This window comes from Triticum aestivum, chromosome 5A (genome assembly GCF_018294505.1).
Source record: "Triticum aestivum cultivar Chinese Spring chromosome 5A, IWGSC CS RefSeq v2.1, whole genome shotgun sequence".
Lineage (NCBI taxonomy): Eukaryota > Viridiplantae > Streptophyta > Magnoliopsida > Poales > Poaceae > Triticum > Triticum aestivum.
The window spans coordinates 590,574,408-590,593,799 of record NC_057806.1 but is presented as its reverse complement, the minus strand read 5'-3'; the positions used below and the strand labels follow the sequence as shown (position 1 = coordinate 590,593,799).

Here is a 19,392-nt window from a genome sequence, read left to right as displayed (position 1 = left end):
CCGCTCTTGCGCGCCCAGGCCACGCCGGACCTCATCGCCGGGCCGCGCACGACGCCACTGCTCGCCGCTGCGCTCGCCGGCCGCCGCCTCCACCAATGCATCGAACCAAACAGCCTCCCCACGTCCCGATCCGCTCCGTCCCGGATCCCTCCGTCCCGCGTTGACTTTCGCGGAGGTAAAATTTCACTAAGTCCCCAAGATTTCCATGTTTCATATGCCCATATTCATCATGTCGTAACTCCGCATCCGTAACTCCGATTTGAGCATATAGCATATAAAAATGTTCGTCTCTGAGAGTACATCATTTCATCCCATTGCATCATTTTCATTTGAGTTCATCTTGATGCCTGAAATGCTGTTGGAAGAGTGCTATTTGAGATAATTGTCAGATCTGCTACTCCAATTAGACTTTTGTCATTTTTGCCATGATTAATATGTGCATGATATGCCCCTGAGCTCTACATGTGTTTTGTTATATGCTTGGCCATCTTTCTAGAGGTGCTATCCATGTATTTTTGTGATGTGTGTGGTGACTAGCACAAGCTTGCAAAGTGGAGCATTCGTTAATGCTGATTTCAGGGACTTAGCAATTCCACCAAGTCCTTGATCTGTTTTTATTAATATGTCATATGTTCATGTTGTTTCCTAGTGATCCGTGCCTCTTTTGAGGATGATCAGTAAGGATGTTTTGCTAATCTTGTGATGCTCTATCCATCCATGTCTTTGTTTGCATTTATGGAGCACCCTAGCTTGAGTCAATCGAGCTCTACTTTTGCTATTTCGTGAATCTGGGCAGATTGTCTACTTGTTAGCGATTTTGTCAAGGATGTTGTAGTTGATCCGTGCATGCTATGTTGTTGTTCTTGCCATGTCTAGCTTTCATAATGTGTATTCTTGACGGGTGTATGCTTAGATTGTCATGCCTTGCTCTGTAGTGAGTGCATCGAGCTCGTTAACATGACTACTTGATATCTGATTTGCATGCTCCAGTTTTTACTAAGTCTGTGATCTGATTCTGTTTTTGCCATGCTCACATGCTTGCAATTGTATTTTCTGATCCCTTTTGGCTCAAGGTCACTAAGGGACTTGTGTTAAGCTCTTTGAGTAGCTTCATGCCATGCTTTACTTTGCCATGTTAAGTTCCTGTAGCATCTAGTTTTCATGCTCCAAAGTGTGCTACCTGATCTGAAATTCCAGACTAGTGTTAATTTCACTAAGTCTTAAACCTGTTTACCAATTGCTCTTTTGTCATGCTTGTTTGAACCTGTTAATGGATGAATTGGCCGTAGCTCAGTGTTCATCTTTTGTTAAGCTTCATGAGTGGATTCCTGCCATCTATTTTGTTGCCATGTTTGAGTACTGTAGCATATTTATCTTGATGCATTTAGATGGCTACTTGCTGTTTATCGCAGATCGGTGCCATATTTATTTTGCTTGCCATTTCCAAACCGTGCATCCGATTCCGGCGATCTTTATATCGATTTCAACCGAAATCACCTCATCTTTCCAGTGGCACTCTTGGATTTCCAAGTTGAGGCCAGGTTCATGTATTCCTTGTCCAACCATGCATATGCATCGCATATCGCATTCCGCATGTCATACCATGTTCATGTGTTGGTTGTTTACTTTGTTGTGTGCTTCTTTCCGGTGTTTGCTTCTTCGGGTTGGTTCCGGTAACGTCGCGTTTGTGAGGACCCGTTCGTCTACGTCCGTTCGTCTTCTTCATGGACTCGTTCTTCTTCCTTGCGGGATCTCAGGCAAGATGACCATACCCTCGAAATCACTTCTATCTTTGCTTGCTAGTTGCTTGCTCTTTTGCTATGCCTATGCTGCGATACCTATCACTTGCTTATCATGCCTCCCATATTATGAACCAAACCTCTAACCCACCTTGTCCTAGCAAACCGTTGTTTGGCTATGTTACCGCTTTGCTTAGCCCCTCTTATAGCGTTGTTAGTTGCAGGTGAAGATTGAAGTTTGTTCCTTGTTGGAACATGGAGATGTTGTTCTTTGTTGGAACATGTTTACTTGTTGGGATATCACAATATATCTTATTTAATTAATGCATCTATATACTTGGTAAAGGGTGGAAGGCTCGGCCTTATGCCTGGTGTTTTGTTCCACTCTTGCCGCCCTAGTTTCCGTCACATCGGTGTTATGTTCCCGGATTTTGCGTTCCTTACGCGGTTGGGTAATAATGGGAACCCCTTGACAGCTCGCCTTGAATAAAACTCTTTCAGCAATGCCCAACATTGGTTTTACCATTTGCCTCCTAGCCGTTTCTTTCCCTTGGGTTCTGCAGACTCAAGGGTCATCTTATTTTAACCCCCCCCCCCCCGGGCCAGTGCTCCTCTGAGTGTTGGTCCAAACTATCAGCCGTCGGTGGCCACCAGGGGCAACTTTGGGCTGGCCTACCGAAAGTTTAGACAATCTGAGTGTGCCCTGAGAACGAGATATGTGTAGCTCCTATCGGCATTTGTCGACACATTCGGGCGGTGTTACTGGACTTGTTTTACCATTGTCGAGGATGTCTTGTAACCGGGATTTCGAGTCTGGTCGGGTCTTCCCGCTATAAGGAATATCCTTCGTTGACCGTGAGAGCTTGTGATGGGCTAAGTTGGGACACCCCTGCAGGGATTTGAACTTTCGAAAGGCGTGCCCACGGTTATGGGCAGATGGGAATTTGTTAACGTCCGGTTGTGGAAAACCTGAAGTTGACCTTAATTAAAATGCATCAACCGCATGTGTAACCGTGATGGTCTCTTCTCGGCGGAGTCCGGGAAGTGAACACGGTGTTGGAGTTATGTTTGACGTAGGTTGTTCTAGGATCACTTCTTGATCATAGTTTCTCGACCGTGCTTTGCCTTCTCTTCTCGCTCTCATTTGCGTATGTTAGCCACCATATATGCTAGCCGCTTGCTGCAGCTCCACCTCATACCTTTACCTTACCCATAAGCTTAAATAGTCTTGATCGCGAGGGTGCGAGATTGCTGAGTCACCGTGGCTCACAGTTACTTCAAAACCAGCTTGCAGGTGCCGTTGAACCGTGCAGATGACGCAACCAAGCTCAAGGAGGAGCTCGATGAAGATCTTGCCCTTTGTGTTGTTTCGTTCTAGTTGATCAGTAGTGGAGCCCAGTTGGGGTCGATCAGGGACCTTGTCGCTTTTGGGATTCTTTTTTTATTTTGGTTCCGTAATCGGACCTTGATTGTACCTGGATGATGTAATGCTTTATTCATGTATTGTGTGAAGTGGCGATTGTAAGCCAACTATTTATCTTTTTCCCTTATGTATTACATGAGTTGTGTGAAGATTACCTCACTTGCGACATTGCTTTCAATGCGGTTATGCCTCTAAGTCGTGCTTCAACACGTGGGAGATATAGCCGCATCGAGGGTGTTACAGTTCTGTGGCCATGGAGGGTGTGCGCTCACTGGCGAAGGAGGGGCTGGCTTTTATAGCGGCGGGAGGCGGCGAGCGGGCGGCATGCGTGCGTACGCGTGGCGGGAGCAGGCGAGACGCGCGTCGCCGTGCCTTCACTGCACCGCCCGTGAGGCATTAATGGAAGGCTGACCGGCGCGGCAGCCTTGGCATGATTCACTGCGGGAAACCGAGGCGGTGAGGACGACGAGCACGCCCGGTCGCTGAGTCGGCGGGCCCGCTTGGCTTTCGCGCAAAAACTGTTTCCCCCGACGCCCCCAGCACGCCGGGTTCGACCTGAGTCCGCCGGCGCTAAATTCGGCCCTAACCGGCGAAAAATGGGCTTCTAGAGGGCGCCAAAACCGTTTCGCCGGCGCCCTCCAGCACGCCGGATTCAACCTCGGTCCGCCGGCGCTAAATTCAGCCCTAACCGGCGAAAAATGAACTCCTAGAGACGCGATTGGGCCGATTTTTCGGCGCCGGCGATAAAAGGAGGGGGGGGGGGGAGATGCTCTTAATAATTTTATGATTCTTTGAGTGATGAACTAAAAGAGTATTTTTCAACAATTTTTGCTGGGATTTTCCCCTTGGATGGTCATTTCGATTTTGGGACCCCAGGTCTACTGAAAATACATATCACCGTAGTTTTGGCGCTGCAATTTTTCTTAACTGTATCTTACAGAAATAATCGATGACAATTTCGGGAGTATATCCTTTTACAGTGCACTCACATACAGCCGCACATGTGAGACAAGGTGTAGGAGAGCTACAGCGTGTGACATTCCAGCGTGTTGGCGTTATCGAGAGTGGAATACGTCCATCAGAATGGGCGTCCACGTGGTGTCTGCCTAACCGAAGAGGAGAGATATCATCAAGCAAGGCAACACTATTGGCCATTACTGCTGGGTTCTATTTCTGCTGTCCCGTTGGCGGTCCCTTCAAACTTGGGCAACTGCAGCTGCCTCTTCACCAGGGCCGTGTAGATGCCGTCGCGCTCGAGGAGTTCGTCGTGTGTGCCTCTCTCCACAATCTGGCCCTCGGAGATGACGGCAACCGTGTCGGCGCTCTTCACGGTGGAGAGCCGATGAGCTATCACAAGAACGGTCCTCCCTTTCATCAACGAGTCCATTGCATCCTGTGGCATATAGATAACATAAATTTTATTGCAGCAAGAGAATTGTTTGTTTCCCTTCGGGGCAGTACAGATGTTGGTAGCAGTCGAGTGGTTGCGGTACCTGAACAAGGTACTCGCTTTCGGCGTCCAGAGCGCTGGTAGCTTCATCTAAGAGAAGCACTCGTGGGTTCATAAGCAAAGCTCTTGCAATGGCGACCCTCTGCTTCTGCCCGCCAGATAACCTGATGCCTCGCTCTCCCACGACAGTCTTGTATTGGTCTGGGAAACTGCATATGAAGTCATGCGCGTTTGCCATTTTCTGCATCGAGAAGTTAGTCAGATCCTGCAATCTAGAGGTACGCTTAGTGTTCCTAAATTCAGATACTTACGGCTGCATTTTCAACGTCAGCAGAGCTAGCTTTGCCCTCCAATCCATATGCAATATTCTCTTCAATGGAGCAGTTAAAGAGTGTAGGCTCCTGGCTAACTATGCTTACCTGAAATCATTTGGTTGAGAAAATAAACATTTAAAAAAATTGAAGCCAAATATACAAGTATAGCCATGAACCATGTCAATCATGCGCTCCTAGTTGTGCTTGTCAGATGCATAAGTAATCTCAGGGGTTCACAAGTTGAGTCTTGAATGGCCAGTGACACTCACCAGACACTACCAAAATACTGAAATTACCAACTAGCATAATTTAATGTCCATTACTGATGTAAGCAGAGTATTTCTGGGATGCTGGAACTTTTTGGTTCATACTTCATACTATTTTTTTGTCCCCAAAAGGTTCTGAATTACATGACTCTAGTGACTAGACTATTGGTGAACCTGCTAACTGGCACAGTTTACAGAATCGGACTAATATCAACCAATTCAGGAATCAGGACAATGTCCGGTGATGGCACCGGCTACTAGGACTTGGAACCTTAAATAAGCAGCATAGCTTAGATAATGTCCTAATTTCCACAGCATCATATCAATCCTGTTACGGACAAAAACAGTTGGACACCATACCTTTTGGTGGAGATACTGATGTGAAATTTCTACCAAAGGCACTCCATTTAGCAAGATCCTTCCCTTTAGAGGGTCATAAAACCTTTCAATCAAATTTGCTATTGTAGTCTGCAGGAGCGTGTAAAAACCCGAAGGTTATGATTGAGAGTCACAAGTGAGAAACAATTTCATAGTGTAACACCAAGCATGTGAACTAATTATAGCATACGACAAAACTAGGCTTACTTTTCCACCACCACTCGGCCCAACAAGTGCAACCTTTGAACCTGGTGCTAGCTTCAATGTGATTCCCTGAAATATTGATGACACAAAATATAAACTTAATGCATCACGCATGCTAGTTGAAATTGTACTCTATGCCCTCAAGAAAGCTTGTAACTGATTTTTTACCTCTCTTCCTATTAAAAGTAGTCATATTTTACAGTTTGCAACACATCGTAACTACTTTATCACTAAAATAATCATAACACTCATATATAATTTAGAGAAAACTCCTATATATGCCAAGTCAAAGTATGCTCACTTTTCTTATACACAATGGAACTACAAGAATAATTGACTAATCCACCATTGGGAGTAATGCTGGCAACGTGTTGCCATCATGTAGGTTACTGTATCAGCATATTCTTCCGTTTCTAACAGTACAAAAAAATCACTAAGATCATGTAGGTTACTGTATCAGCATATTCTTCCGTTTCTAACAGTAAAACAAACCACTAAGTATCCAAGTTTCAGAAAGTGAGCCAAGTTATCCCGAACGCAGTGCAAATTCATAAGAGCACAAAAGATAAGCATGCAAGTTACACCTAACTTTCTCTTTGCGTGTACACTGCACATAAACAAGGAGGAAAAGACAACACCATGCTAGAGTACGCCAAATTTAAATTTATCATGTAGGTTGCACAGAAATGCAATCTGAAAACATTTACCTTAAGAATCATATGAGAAGGACGAGAAGGATATGCAAACCAGACATCGTCCAGCTCAACTTCCCCCTCATTTTCGCTGAAATGGGAGAACATGCAAATCAACCAAAAAAGCTAATACACTATGAAATTCACAGTAAAATGAAAGAAAATGTGTATTGCATAATGCACAGGTATAATCAATCAAGAAAGCTGATAGACAATGAAACTCACATTTTTGGACATTTATCCCCAGTGTTTGTCATTGAGGAAACACGATCAAGTAGTTGAAAAACTCTACGGCTTGCCCCTGATGCTTTCATTACAGTTGTGTATAGTCCTGACAAGGCAGAGACTGACGAGCCAACTGCATACTCAAGAGAGGGATGAATTGTTCAGAAAAGTCAGCATACACATAACCATGACAATTAAAACAGAAGTGCCCCTTATAAACATGATTGTTATAACTGACTTGTAGATTTCCAGTTGTGGTATCTGTAGAATACTGGGTTCGGTAAAAACAAAAGTGATAATGCTGAATCTTACCTGTAAGGCTGTATAAGATGAATGACGTAAGAGAACCAGTTGTCATGTAACCATTGATGGTTAAGTTAGCTCCATAAATAACTACAACAACAACCGACAGGGTTGATGCAGCATTAAGCCCTCCAGAAAATAGTCCAACAACTTTCTACAAAAAATGCAGTCAGGTCATTATGCAAAATGGTGCCATTTTTCTTACATTAACATTACAGTACTCACAGCTTGCTTGAGACCAAGCTTCAGTGTCTCGTTTACTTTTCCGCCATATCGTGAAATCTCATGAGGCTCTTGAGCAAAGGCTCTTACTGTGCGAATGGCACCAAAAGATTCCTAGATGGTAGAAGATATGATTGTTAATGCCCAAATACAACAAATCAAGGATTCTACCATATGGTTGAAATGAAAACTCAACGTGCGTATTGGATTGCTTTTTTCTGTAATCGTTACAGTAATTAAAGTAAGGTTTCACCAAAGTTCTCCTATGCTCATCATCAAATAAAATAACAGATATACAAACCTCAGCTATGGATGAAGCTACAGCAGCCGCAGCTTGTGTCTGATGTGAAAGCTCACGAAGAAAACGCCCAAATTTACGCACAGCAACTGATATCACTGGAACAATTACAAGTGCCAACACTGTGGAGGAATAGTAAATGAGATTAACAGGATAGTATGGAGGAATACTAAATTAAAGCAGTTATTTATTTTTCAAAATGCATGTACACAAGCAAAATTATCACAGGACAACATCTTTTTTAAACCATTTAGGGAACCACAAACTTTTACTGGAATGTGCAGAAGACTATACTTCCGTCAGAACCAACGGAACCAACAGGTGGGGGACACTCACAAGACACAACACATGCAAGCCTGGTCTCATTTTATTGATGCAGAGGTAGATGCCACACAGTCAGCAAAATGAGATGCAACAAAGTTCTTAATCTGTAGAGCACAAGATGTGGAACTGGTACTTACATGTTAGCTTCCATGAAGTTGAAAACATAAAGCCAAGACCAATAGCTGTGGTAGTCAGATTACGCAGTGCTTCTGAAAGGTTTGTTGTAGCGGCATTCTTTATAATTTGGGTATCTTCAGAAAGCCTGCTTAAGAGCTCTCCTGTTCTAGTCACGTCAAAAAATGCTATTTCCTGTGGGGGGCACAAGACATGTGTGCAGACTTGATAATAAGAACACGGATATATGGAAGACCAGAACAAAGCTATTTGGATAGAGAAGTAAGCCACTTGCCTGGTTTACGAGATGACTGAACAAGTCCTGTCTAAGTCGAGCAACGACTCTCTCACTAGCAGAATTGAATAGCCATGCCCGGAGAGCTGTGCAAACTGACCTGAAACAGGGGCAGAGTTGGTTTCTAATATTTCAAGCAAAAATAGCTACTTGGGTTTAGTACATTAACATGAATTCCTCTCTGCAAGGAGAAAGTAAGTAGAGAGTGATGGTGTAGTTATCAGTACCAACTAAAATTGCAGCCTACCTAGATCCACCAAACATAAACTGTTTATAAAAGATGGTAGTGGCAGTGTCGTATAACAGAATATCCCTCTATAATCCTCAAAAATAAGTTTTCAAGAGAGATATGTACCCGGTTACAACTATTAGCACAATGTACAATATGGTGCCGTTCACATCCGCCAGGGCTTGGGCCTTATCCTCTGGCCGCTGAACATCTCTTGACACAATATCAATTATCTTGCCTCCGTATTTGGGCTGTAGGATAACAGAAGATGATCCATCCATTAGGCTTTAAAAAAAGATGATCCATCCATGAAGACAGGAAACATGTGCAACATTGATGCTCTTTATAGGTGCAAGTACAACTTGCTCTGTGCGTAGTAGTATTTAATCATGTCACGCAAGAACCAACGCACACTCACCACACCCCACTCCTATTTAATCATGTCACACAAGAACCAACGCATTGCACTCGCCACACCCCACTCCTATTTAATCATGTCACACAAGAACCAACACACTGTACTGGCCGCTATTTAATACTAGTAATCCTGCCACGCATGAACCAATGGAGTACTACCCACGAGTCAAAACTGATTACCGAAACAATAGTTATAGCTACATACTACTAGTACTGTATTTCTCTTTGCCATAGTTTCCATGTAGCTACAGTTTTGGCTTTATCTCAGTTCAACCAAGACTGCTGTGTTGTGGGAGCGAGATTAATCGGTTCAAAATTAAAGCCCTGGCTCATATAAGAGCCTGAGCTACTGTGTGAGGCTTCAGCAGAACAGGGAATGCAATTCAGCACCAAATAACTCCTCTGTCAATCATAACAAGTGAGGAGTACCTACAACGAGGAGGTTACTGAGAGAGGCGACGAGCAGCGCGACGGTGGCGAAGACGAGCTTCCCCGCGTCATGCTTTGCCTGCAGAACAATTTTTTTTTTCCGTGCATTTAGCAAAGCATACTAGTGAAACTTTCCCGGTCTTAAACCTAGTAGTATCAGACGGTGCTCACCAACTTGATGACCCGGCAGAAGCCGACGTTGGCCGCCTGAGAAGAGGATTCCGATTAGACCGTGAGAAAAAGGAAAGACGAATTAGTAGCCATGGTTGTAGCTGGAGCTCTGGTCCATGGAGAAACCAAACCAAACCAGGGAGGGTGCTGTGTGACAGGGGAGTGAGTCAGTCAGCGGGGCGGCGAACCTGGACGTTGCTGCCCTCCTCGAGGTCGGAGAGGATCCTGGAGGTCTCCTGCAAAGCCAAGCCGCCGGCGCGGGCGGGGTCGGTTAGCCCACAAAATTAATTCCAAACACGGACGGGAAATACAGAGACACGGAAGGGCGGGGCCGCGGGAGAAGTGAGAGCGGCGGCTGCGTGCGTGCGTACCCCGTTGTTGAGGAGCGGGACGCGGTTGCCGCGGGGCGCGGTGTTGATGCGCATCTCCCTCACCATCGCCGGCGGCCGCCCCTGGGGCTGGGGGGGTTCGTCGGCCAACGGGTGAGGGGATGGGACGGGAGGGATGGAGTCGCCTAGTGAGCCGGGCGGGGGCGAGGGGATGGATGGTGCGCTTTTCTTTTCTTTTTGTGTGGACGGAGGACGGAGGATGGGTGGTCCATCACATGTCACGCGCGGACAAAAGGTTCGGGACGAGCGCGGCCGGGCTGGGACCCCTCGCGTCGCGTTCCCCCGTCGTACGTGTGCGATCCCGCGTGGCAGCCCCGGCCCGGACTCCGGCGGTCGATTGGTTGGCGACCCTGACCCACGACCCACGCTGGTATGGTGTGCCCATGAGTAGGAATATCCCACGATCCCTCCGCCTTTGCTTGGCGAATCAGGCTTCCACGCTGGTATGGTGTGCAGGGGGCAGTCGCTCGCTCGCTCGCTGGTTTGGTGGGATGCGGCACTGGACCACAGCGTCACATTCATTCACGCCTTGGCGGGATGCGGCACCGGACGCCATCGAATCGAATCGAACCATGCTTACTTTCTCGCCCGGTTTGGTTACGTTTTCGATTTAAGAAAGTGGACCTTGTGCGCCAACCGGAGTTTCTCTTCCTCCTCCTTACACCTATTGGTTCTCATTCTATACTGTGTCAAATTTTGACTAGAGATTTAACTAATAAAATGTTAATGCATGTCATAGAAAAATAAAATCATTAAAAACCATGTTCAAATATGAATCAAATGATATAATTTTTTGTGACATGTATTAAGTTAAATCATTAGTCAAAATTTGACACAAAATACAAAAGGGACCAATAAACTAGAACGAAAAAAAAAACTCATCATCAAAGGACTGTTAGTCTACACCCCCGGCCCAGTATTCCGAACCCTCTCCCTTAATCAAGAGAAAGGACAGTGACGGGCAGCAGCTCTTCCACGTCGTCCGTCACAATAACCAATGGGCACACTCGTGCCAGCAAGGACCATGCCTTTCGCGGCCTCCAACTTGGTCTCTCGAGTCCACTCTCCACACCCAAACCTTAACCAAAGGACAAAGGACAAGGACGGGCAGCAAGTGTTCCACGTCCGTCAGAAGCGCCAACGGACCATGCCAAAGATCCAGTAGACGAGAAAACAGTTCGAACCGTCCCTCATCTGGAGCTGTCATACAGCATGACAGCACGAACCGTGCCTTTCATTCGACTCCCTCTGTAAACTTTTATAAAACGTTTTAGTGATCTAAACTAAAACGTCTTATCAAAGTTTACAGAGGTGGTAAATGTTTATCTTCCACTAAACGGACGGCTGATCAACTAATTATTACTCGTCCTCTTTATTTCGAGGGGGGAGAACAACTGCATATGCTGAAAATACAAGTTCCAACCGCCATTTGCGCCACAAAATTGCTAACCAAAACTTAGCTACACAATCTGTACATGCACCGACCGCTGAAAAAGACCTAGAGGCTATAAACACAAGGCAAAATTTCCCATCTCCGCCACACAAAGAATTCCATCCAACTTCCACCCACCCAGCGTCTATAAATTCAGAAAACTGGTCATACGCTCCATCAGCGTCCACCTGCAGTCTGCACCATGCTTTTGATCCCACATGACCCCAGGCTGAGCCGAATCGCAATGCCCGCCATGAAAAAACTAAGGCCAATGTCAGCCAGCCCTTGCCTCCGTGCAGCCCCATTGCGTGCCGAATCCTTCCAAAGATGTATGTAGTTGTAGCCTTCACTCATGGATCCGTCTACAACCTCAGTATGGTCCGAAGCGTATCACAAAGGTTCTGTATCGTCTGCTGCTCCTCTGTCGCCTGTGAATCTTGCAGAGGCATGTCCTCGTAGCACCTACAGAATTTATAGAACCAAAGAGGCATTTTCATATGATGGAATCGTCCCTTCAGTCATCACATAAAGGAAGGCTCCAACAAAAGAAAAAGCAGTTCGAACAACTCACGTCTTATGGTAAGCGAGAGCCTGGGCCAGGTTCATCAATGTAGGGCTTGTCGTCAATCTGTCGTGCACACCAGGAGGAAGAGGGGCCTAGCGCAATCAAATCCAGTATCAGACACACATCTGGGCATAAGAAATAGAGTCGCTTTGCAACTGATGAGCGCAACAGTCTACAGCATACCTCATTTTGCCCTTTGCGCCCTTTCTTTGCCTGCCCATCGCCACTGAAAAGCTCCCTGACTGCCTCCAAGGCATCAGTTGTACTTGAACCAGCAGGGCCATTGCCTGCTACGCTATCCGATACTAGAGCTAGTGGTGAAATGTCAATAGCCTTAAGAAATGGAATAGGCACTGTGTTTCCGGCCGCATAGATTGACCAGAGCTACAAAACGAATTTTGTTGACACTTTTAGGAGTGGGGTCAAACGGGGAAGCATGCAATTACAACAATTATCTGGCGTGCTAAAGAGTCATATAGAAAAATATTTGACCGCAAAGCGTATACCTTATCCTGAACCGAAAATGCTTTACGGCTTGGGCTGCTGCTTAATTTGTTCATTGTGCTAGCAACACCCGGTGATGCAGTGATATCATGGCGCAGCACAGTCCCTTCTACACCCTTGTGATGCTTAACTGTTCCAGTTGAACGTGGCATTGTTTTGGGTTCTTGGATGTCAGGAAGTCCATATAAGTCCCGCTCTTTACTGGCATCACTTTCAGCTGTGCTCTCCGCCCTATCAAAATAGCATACATAAGATTCTTTCAGGCGAGAGATAGATTTTGCTTGTTTTGTTTTGTTTTGCTTTCTAGGTATGACCAATGTACATCAGAAAACAAAATTCTGTTTCTCGTACCAAAATTTTGAAATAAGCTCAGCCCTCTTTGGATCATGTGTGAAAGAGTTGATGCTACCAAGGCCCGGTATGAACTCTGCTCTTGGGAAAATAGATGATTCGGCCGCTTCATCGCCATCTTCAGGATGGACTATCATTGTGCCAAAATCACCTATAAGCAGGAAAAATAAATGATGGTTTCAGGTGCATGCCACAAGACAACAAAATACTAAACAAAGCTATATTTTGAAGCATCCCATCTGAGAAACAACATGATCTATGCTTGCACAGTTATCATTACCTCCCGAACCATCATTTTTTGTTTCATGAGTTGACTGAGAGTTTGTCGGAACAGTTTCTCCATAATCTTCATTAATTCGAACAGTTGCATCCATTGCCTGTAGATACCAAAGTCAGAATATCATAATGACCAAACCAACGTACATACACATAACAATAGAACAGATTGTTTTACATCGTCAGAGTCAGGCAGCTGGTTTTGCACAGCTGTTTCTCTGATGATTTTTGCTTCCTTGATCTTTGCCAACATTTTTGAAGCTCCAGTGTTGCACTTCTCAATAAATTTGTGCTGCGGGACAATTTTAAAAAATGAGAACAACACAAATAAATAAATATAGAAATAAAAGTTCATAAAGATGCCTCACAAAGTTATCCCTGAGCACTAAAGAAGTACCTTCAGCATCTCAATTGCAGGAGGCCGGAGTCTTGCATCCTTAGTTAGGCACTTGGCAATAAAATCATGAAAGAGAAGAGACCTGGAGGGTTGGATACAAGAGCTTAGATCAACCGGTGTTTAAAACTCGAGTGCTTCATTGGATTAAACTCAAACTTTCGGTGTGGCTGGACTAAATGACACCACTTAATAGATCAGTATTAGCAGGAAGTGGTGGATTGGCAAACAATAAACTAAACTAAAGAAAATAGCATTGTGACTCCCTCTTTTAGAATAAATCTATAATTTCTTCATGCTCTAAGCTTGTTAACAATCTGACATATGTTTGAGACTTCGTGTTCGAAAACCCACGAGATCTTAATAGGTCAGGGCTAAAATATGCCATTGCCACCTTTTCCACATTCGAAGAGTGATAATCTGAGAGGAATAAATGAACAAGAACTAGCTACACCTCATCTAGGGATTAGCCAAAAACTAGCCATGTCAACATCTCCCAACAAAAACATGGAATACTTTGTTTACAAACAAAAGTAGTATGAATCTCAGATGACGTTCTCGGAATTACTTGGTAGATTAAAGGAAACCTGGACCTAAAGCCTATGCCTGAGATAATCAACAATTGATTTTCTTACAAGCGATCCAGTTTAGTTTTCCGTTACTCAGAGAAGTCGAAAAATTGCAAGGTGTATTAGAAGCCACTCACCACTTCTCCTTATCCTCCAGCATCGGTGCAGGTTCACTAGATATCATGAAGATCACCTGAAGGGGGACAGGGACACAATTAGCTAATGGACCAAGCCAAGTGAGGATGGCACACATACACACCAATAAAGGCAGCTACATCTGATATTAACTAAATAAAGTGCAGAAGCAGACACATCAGGAATCAACAACAATATCAAAAATATATCCACGTTGGTGATCTACTACAAACTAGGTCAAGGGAGAAAAACAATGCACAGAGCGTGATTGAAGAAAATATATATGAAAAAAACTGCTACCAGGAAAACCTAGTTCAGAAACCAAGATGGGCGAAAATGTAAAGGGATTCAAGGTACAGTGTATCAAAGGTAAAGTAGCTTCATTCAGCTACATGCGCATAAACTAGAGATACTAAATAGTAAATGGAATCAAGAAGCCATGCACTTACTCTCATTGGATGCACAGTGGATCTCGGTGGCATGCCCTACAGTCAGAGACACCAAAAGAAAATGTTAACTGATAGATGCGTCACAAAAAAGGGAATAAAAACATTACTGTACAGTTACAAAAGGAAGAACCAAAGAACATTTTCTACCTCTGCCATCTCTATTGCAGACACACCAAGAGCCCAAACATCTACCTGGAAATAGATAACACTGACATATCAGGAAGATAAGTTGCACAGAAAATCCAACTGTCAGATGTTTTCTCAAAGCTATAAATTTGTGTCTTTTGTAGCACTGTCAGGTCAGAAAATCGTTACTTCAGCAACTACCAAGAGATGAACAAAAGAGAAGACTTGCATGTTTGGATAGGGGTTCTTTAGCTTTTTATTCAAATACAGAATACTTGATACTGAGTACCCTCTATGCCAACAGAGCTACAGATTTAGCTTTAGTTCAACAATTTTTTTACACTAAAATGATGTCAAAGTTCTATTTTTTGCAGGGTAAAATGATATCAAACTTTAAAAATTCCTATTCAGTAATAATTATGCAGAATAGCCTTAGCGCAAAATCCATAGATATTGCTTTAATCTAGCATTGCTAGTTTAGTTATACGCAGGGATGTGCTTGGTGCTTACCGCACCAGAAATATTGCTTTGAGACAGGGAGGAAGGAGGGAGGGAGGGAGATGTAACCTTCCCATCATAACGACTTTCTTGAATGACCTCTGGTGCCATCCAGTGTGGAGTACCGATGAACTGAAAGACATAAACATGATGCACCAGATTATGAAAGTTATCATGATTGCCAATACAAACTTGTGCTTCAAGGATAATGACACAACAAAGTTTTTGTCTGGATATGACATTCCAGGCTAAGTTTAGTTAGTAAAACGATGCTCTGTGCTAAGAGAGTTATTTTGCCATCAACTTGGACACCTTTTTCAGATATTTGTTTATGCGAACTAGATTACTATGTTAGCAACAGTGACAAGCAAGCTGGCATATGCCAACATAGGCAGTACCAAATAGAAACAGATACACGTAATACTTGTCAAACAGAAACTTTCGGTCAAACTTCCCATCAATTTACCATATTAATCAATAACAATGAAAATATGGGGATTCTTATGGTCAAGTATGATGAATGACTTCTATCTCTCTTAATTATATACTCCCTCCGTTCCAAATTACTCGTCGTGAACGGAGGGAGTATGAAATAGCAACAACAAACATGTTTGGAAATAATACCGTGTTGCGCTTTGACATGGTTCTTGTTAGTTGGGCAGCAACACCAAAATCGCCTGTTCCAAACATCATCCAGTAAGATGCCATGCCGAATTCACAAGCAAAAGCATATACAAATAATTACTTTAGTAAGTGAAATTAAAGCATACCAGGTAACAACTGTACTTACCCAACTTCACCTCGCCTTGCTCAGTCAGTAGAATATTGCCACCCTTAATATCTCTATGAACTTTGAAAATTGTGTGCAAGTAAGCAAGACCCTACAGCAGAAAATATGCAAGTAAAAGTAAAACATCTGAAGATAAACACCACAGGGCAGCTGAGGTTTTCTATCTCTCTAGAAGCTAACTGTAGCATGCTTCCTAGTTCTGGCCTAATTAGGTATTATAAAAAAAAACTGGCAACGCAAACATGTAGTACAATATAAGTAGCAATTTAAGACTGTGTGCATGTGTGTTAGAAGAAAAATAGAAACCTTTAATGTTTCTCGACATATATAAGCTATTTGCGGTTCGTCAAGAGGCTCTTCTGTAATGCCTATCAAGTCAGCAACACTTCCACCACCACAATACTCCATAACTATCTGCATGTAGAAGCTCACGTCAATCACAGTTTAATGAGTTGACTAGAGACATATTGCCAAAATAGAATACTACATTTATTATGCAACGTTAATAAAAAAAGGATATTGGAGTATACCCAAAGGTATTCTTCTCCTTGATAACTCCCAAAGTAGCGGACAACATTTGGATGGCTGCACTGCTGTAGCATCTCAATTTCTCCCCGTATATCTTCATATCCTTCTTCCTGATGACAAACAATGAAGGCTCAGAAAATAAACGCCTTCCATTTTTATGAGAATGTAAACTTTCAAGCAAGTGACTAAGGAGCGGAGTGACTGCGTGGGCTCGCTCCCCGCACTATATGTGCCCCAAGGAGGGAAGCCCCACACCCGCCTCTGGTTTTACAGGTTTGTTGTTCTCTTCCATTTTTCAGGTTTGCTGGTGTTCTTTCATTTTCCTGGCTTCTTGGTCTTTTCCCTTGTATTTTTAATTCAAGCCAACATTCGGTGTAGCGCCTGCTACCAGCAGCATCAAGCCATGGCGCCTTCTGCGTCTATTTTTATAATTGATAATGAAAGAGGAGCAAGGTTAAGTAGTGATGTTGTGCTGACCCATGGTTCCTTCTGTGCATAATCATGGCACCTTAAGGAATTAGATCCGCTAGAAAAATGCCATAGGGAAAATTTTCATTCAAACATATCCAAATGGGTCTAGTTTTAAAGAACTCGCGATGATAAATGTAATGGTGACAACGGTTCGTAATTTGGATGCTAACGACGTGTGACCGCTTCACAGGGTAACTTCATTAGCATTTCCGAAATCTCAATCATGTGAATTAAATGATCGATTGTATGTTCACGTCAAATATGTAAGTGGGGTGGGACGGGGTTTATTTTTGTAGAGACTGGGCGAAAGTGGAAACATTGTAAAAGCAAATACTATAAAACTTTGTCTGTTAAAAATGTTTGTGTTCCCATCCTCGGCAGTTTGTTGCTGTGCTAATACTTAAAATACTATTTTATACACATAGATTAACAAGATAATATGTGGCATAAGCAAATACAAAAAATGTTGTTTTCAATTAATACAGTGATTTAATAAGGATTCAACACTAAAGATGTACCATGCATTTTTGGTAATGCCAATTACCATTCCTATTGTGGGATTGCCTAACACTAAATCCAAAGTCTTTTGAAATTATCAACTATGATGAGTGTCTTATTGAAAGCTTTGACAAGATGGCTGAGTGAAGTTCTGTCATGTTTTGGTGTGTCAAAGAGCTGATGAAAGGTCTAGGTTTTCCCATCCTTGTCATACTCCAGTGCCATCCTACAACATTCATCAAAGTAACAAGGACAGATTGATTACAAATGTAATCTTCTACAATTTCATTCTAGAAAGTTCTGGATGTTTGTGGTTAGATATATATGTTACATGGATGAGTATTCAGGCCCGGGATTGCAATCTAACAACAGATAACATTTGAGAAGAGATGTGGTGTATATAAGCATGCCTTTTTTGTCTACTCGTCTTCAAAGGATTAGACAGCATGTTTGATTTGAGCTTTTCATTTCATATAAGTAATAATTGGACATATGGTGATGTCAGCTGGACATGCTTGCTAACTGATAATGATGATCATTGCAACCTTAACAGATTAGTACTCCCTCCGTCCGGAAATACTTGTCATCAAAATGGATAAACGGAGATGTATCTAGACGTATTTTAGTTCTAGATACATCCACTTTTATCCATTTTGATGACAAGTATTTTCGGACGGAGGGAGTATTGACAAAGAAACCAACCCCTTCTGTTAAGGAGATGATCTTGACAGCTACAAGCTCCTGGGTTCTGAGATCCCTCGCCTTGTACACTGCACCATATGAACCTTTCCCTGCATTGCCCAATTGAATTGTTTGTTATGCAAATACATCAAAAAGTATGTGGAAGCATTATTGTGCATACAGAAAAGGGGATATTAATTTCAGAACAAGAGGCGCACCGAGCTCATGGAGCAGCTCATACTTGGTTGAAGGATCCTCCCTAGTAACGCTATCTGGGAGAGAGCTCATTGATGCCTTCCGCCTTGATTGCTGCTGCTGCATCAGAAGTGATGGCTGCCGGTCCTCCTCCGCCTGCCCGGACGAAGGAGTTATGAATGAGGACCCAAACCCAGCACCGGCACCGGAGGCGGAGTCGCGTGGACTGGAGGCGCTGCTGGTGTGGTGAATGAACGTGCCGGAGAACGACTCGTGGGGGCTGGAGGAGCCACGGGTGTGGCGGATGAATGTGCCGGAGACGGACTCGCGGGGGCTGGGGGGGCCACCCGAGTGGCGTATAAACGTGCCGGAGACGGACTCGCGGGGGCTGGAGGCGCCGCCGGAGCGCGCGGTGCCGTGGACGACGAAGGTGGAGAACGGGTCGGCCTCGGCGGCGCGGGGGCTGGAGCGGCGCAGATCCAGGAACGGGGATCGGGAGGAGGACGATGTGGAGGCGGGGGCGCCGCGCTTGATGACGACGGTGGCGGAGAGCGAGGCGTCGTCGAGGTCCGAGGAGTAAGGGTCGTCGTCGTCGTCGAAGGACGCGCCGCCGAAGTCCTTGGGGAGGCGCTGGAGGAGCGGGGGCAGCGCGGAGGGGTCGTCGTCGTCGTCATCCTCCGCGCGGGCGGCGCCGCCGCCGCGGGCGTCGTCCTCGTCGTCGTGGACCACAACGGTGGAGTAGATGTCGGGCTTTTTGGAGCGCGACCACGGCGAGCGCGGGGAGAAGGCCATGGGAGGGAGGTGGGGCGGAGGACGGGGAAGGTGCTCGCTCGTCGGGGAATGGGGAATCAGCTTAGTTGGAGCCAGTTCACTCGAATCTGGCAGCATGGGCCGAGCTTGAGTGGGTCACCACATTAGGCCCAGTACACAGGCCTGTCTTCTCCTCTCTTTTTTTTGTGACCCGGCTGTCTTCCCCGAGTCATCACACCCAAGACAATCCCTATTTATGGCGCCCCCATGTCTACCGTGACATGAACCGGTTTGTTGA

The 19,392-nt window shown here is 44.6% G+C and overlaps 1 protein-coding gene across 2 annotated transcripts; it reads right to left on the bottom strand.

Moving 5' to 3' along the window:
* Positions 1–4,041: 4,041 nt before the first annotated feature.
* LOC123105060 (ABC transporter B family member 25) lies at positions 4,042–19,186 on the bottom strand. 2 transcript variants are annotated; one of them, XM_044527039.1, is made up of 35 exons: positions 18,368–19,186; positions 18,171–18,259; positions 16,502–16,609; positions 16,278–16,385; positions 15,972–16,062; positions 15,806–15,858; positions 15,251–15,313; positions 14,705–14,749; positions 14,558–14,593; positions 14,111–14,166; positions 13,408–13,489; positions 13,189–13,302; positions 13,015–13,111; positions 12,735–12,885; positions 12,386–12,614; positions 12,063–12,263; positions 11,886–11,971; positions 11,684–11,776; positions 10,507–10,582; positions 9,682–9,729; positions 9,494–9,529; positions 9,327–9,401; positions 8,603–8,727; positions 8,248–8,347; positions 7,976–8,147; positions 7,518–7,636; positions 7,220–7,330; positions 7,004–7,148; positions 6,692–6,824; positions 6,482–6,557; positions 5,778–5,843; positions 5,553–5,660; positions 4,924–5,031; positions 4,656–4,853; positions 4,042–4,555 (listed from the first exon to the last, which is right to left on the bottom strand). In XM_044527039.1, exons 1-35 carry the CDS (start codon positions 19,134–19,136, stop codon positions 4,307–4,309), a joined length of 4,416 nt encoding a protein of 1,471 aa, XP_044382974.1. In that variant the 5' UTR covers positions 19,137–19,186; the 3' UTR covers positions 4,042–4,306. The 2 variants fall into 2 exon arrangements, with proteins under 2 accessions (XP_044382974.1, XP_044382973.1); XM_044527038.1 differs by lacking the exons at positions 10,507–10,582; positions 11,684–11,776; positions 11,886–11,971; ... (14 more) ...; positions 18,171–18,259; positions 18,368–19,186 and adding an exon at positions 9,865–10,085.
* Between the last annotated feature and the right edge of the window lie 206 nt (positions 19,187–19,392).

Bases quoted from the DNA above. Each gene is read 5' to 3' on its own strand.
- LOC123105060 (XM_044527039.1), bottom strand. From the start codon at position 19,136: ATGGCCTTCTCCCCGCGCTCGCCGTGGTCGCGCTCCAAAAAGCCCGAC. The intron at 14,750-15,250 runs GTTACATCTCCC...ATCTATTTCCAG, and splicing joins AAAGTCGTTATGATGGGAAG to GTAGATGTTTGGGCTCTTGG. The intron at 8,148-8,247 runs GCAAGTGGCTTA...TGCCCCCCACAG, and splicing joins TCAGTCATCTCGTAAACCAG to GAAATAGCATTTTTTGACGT.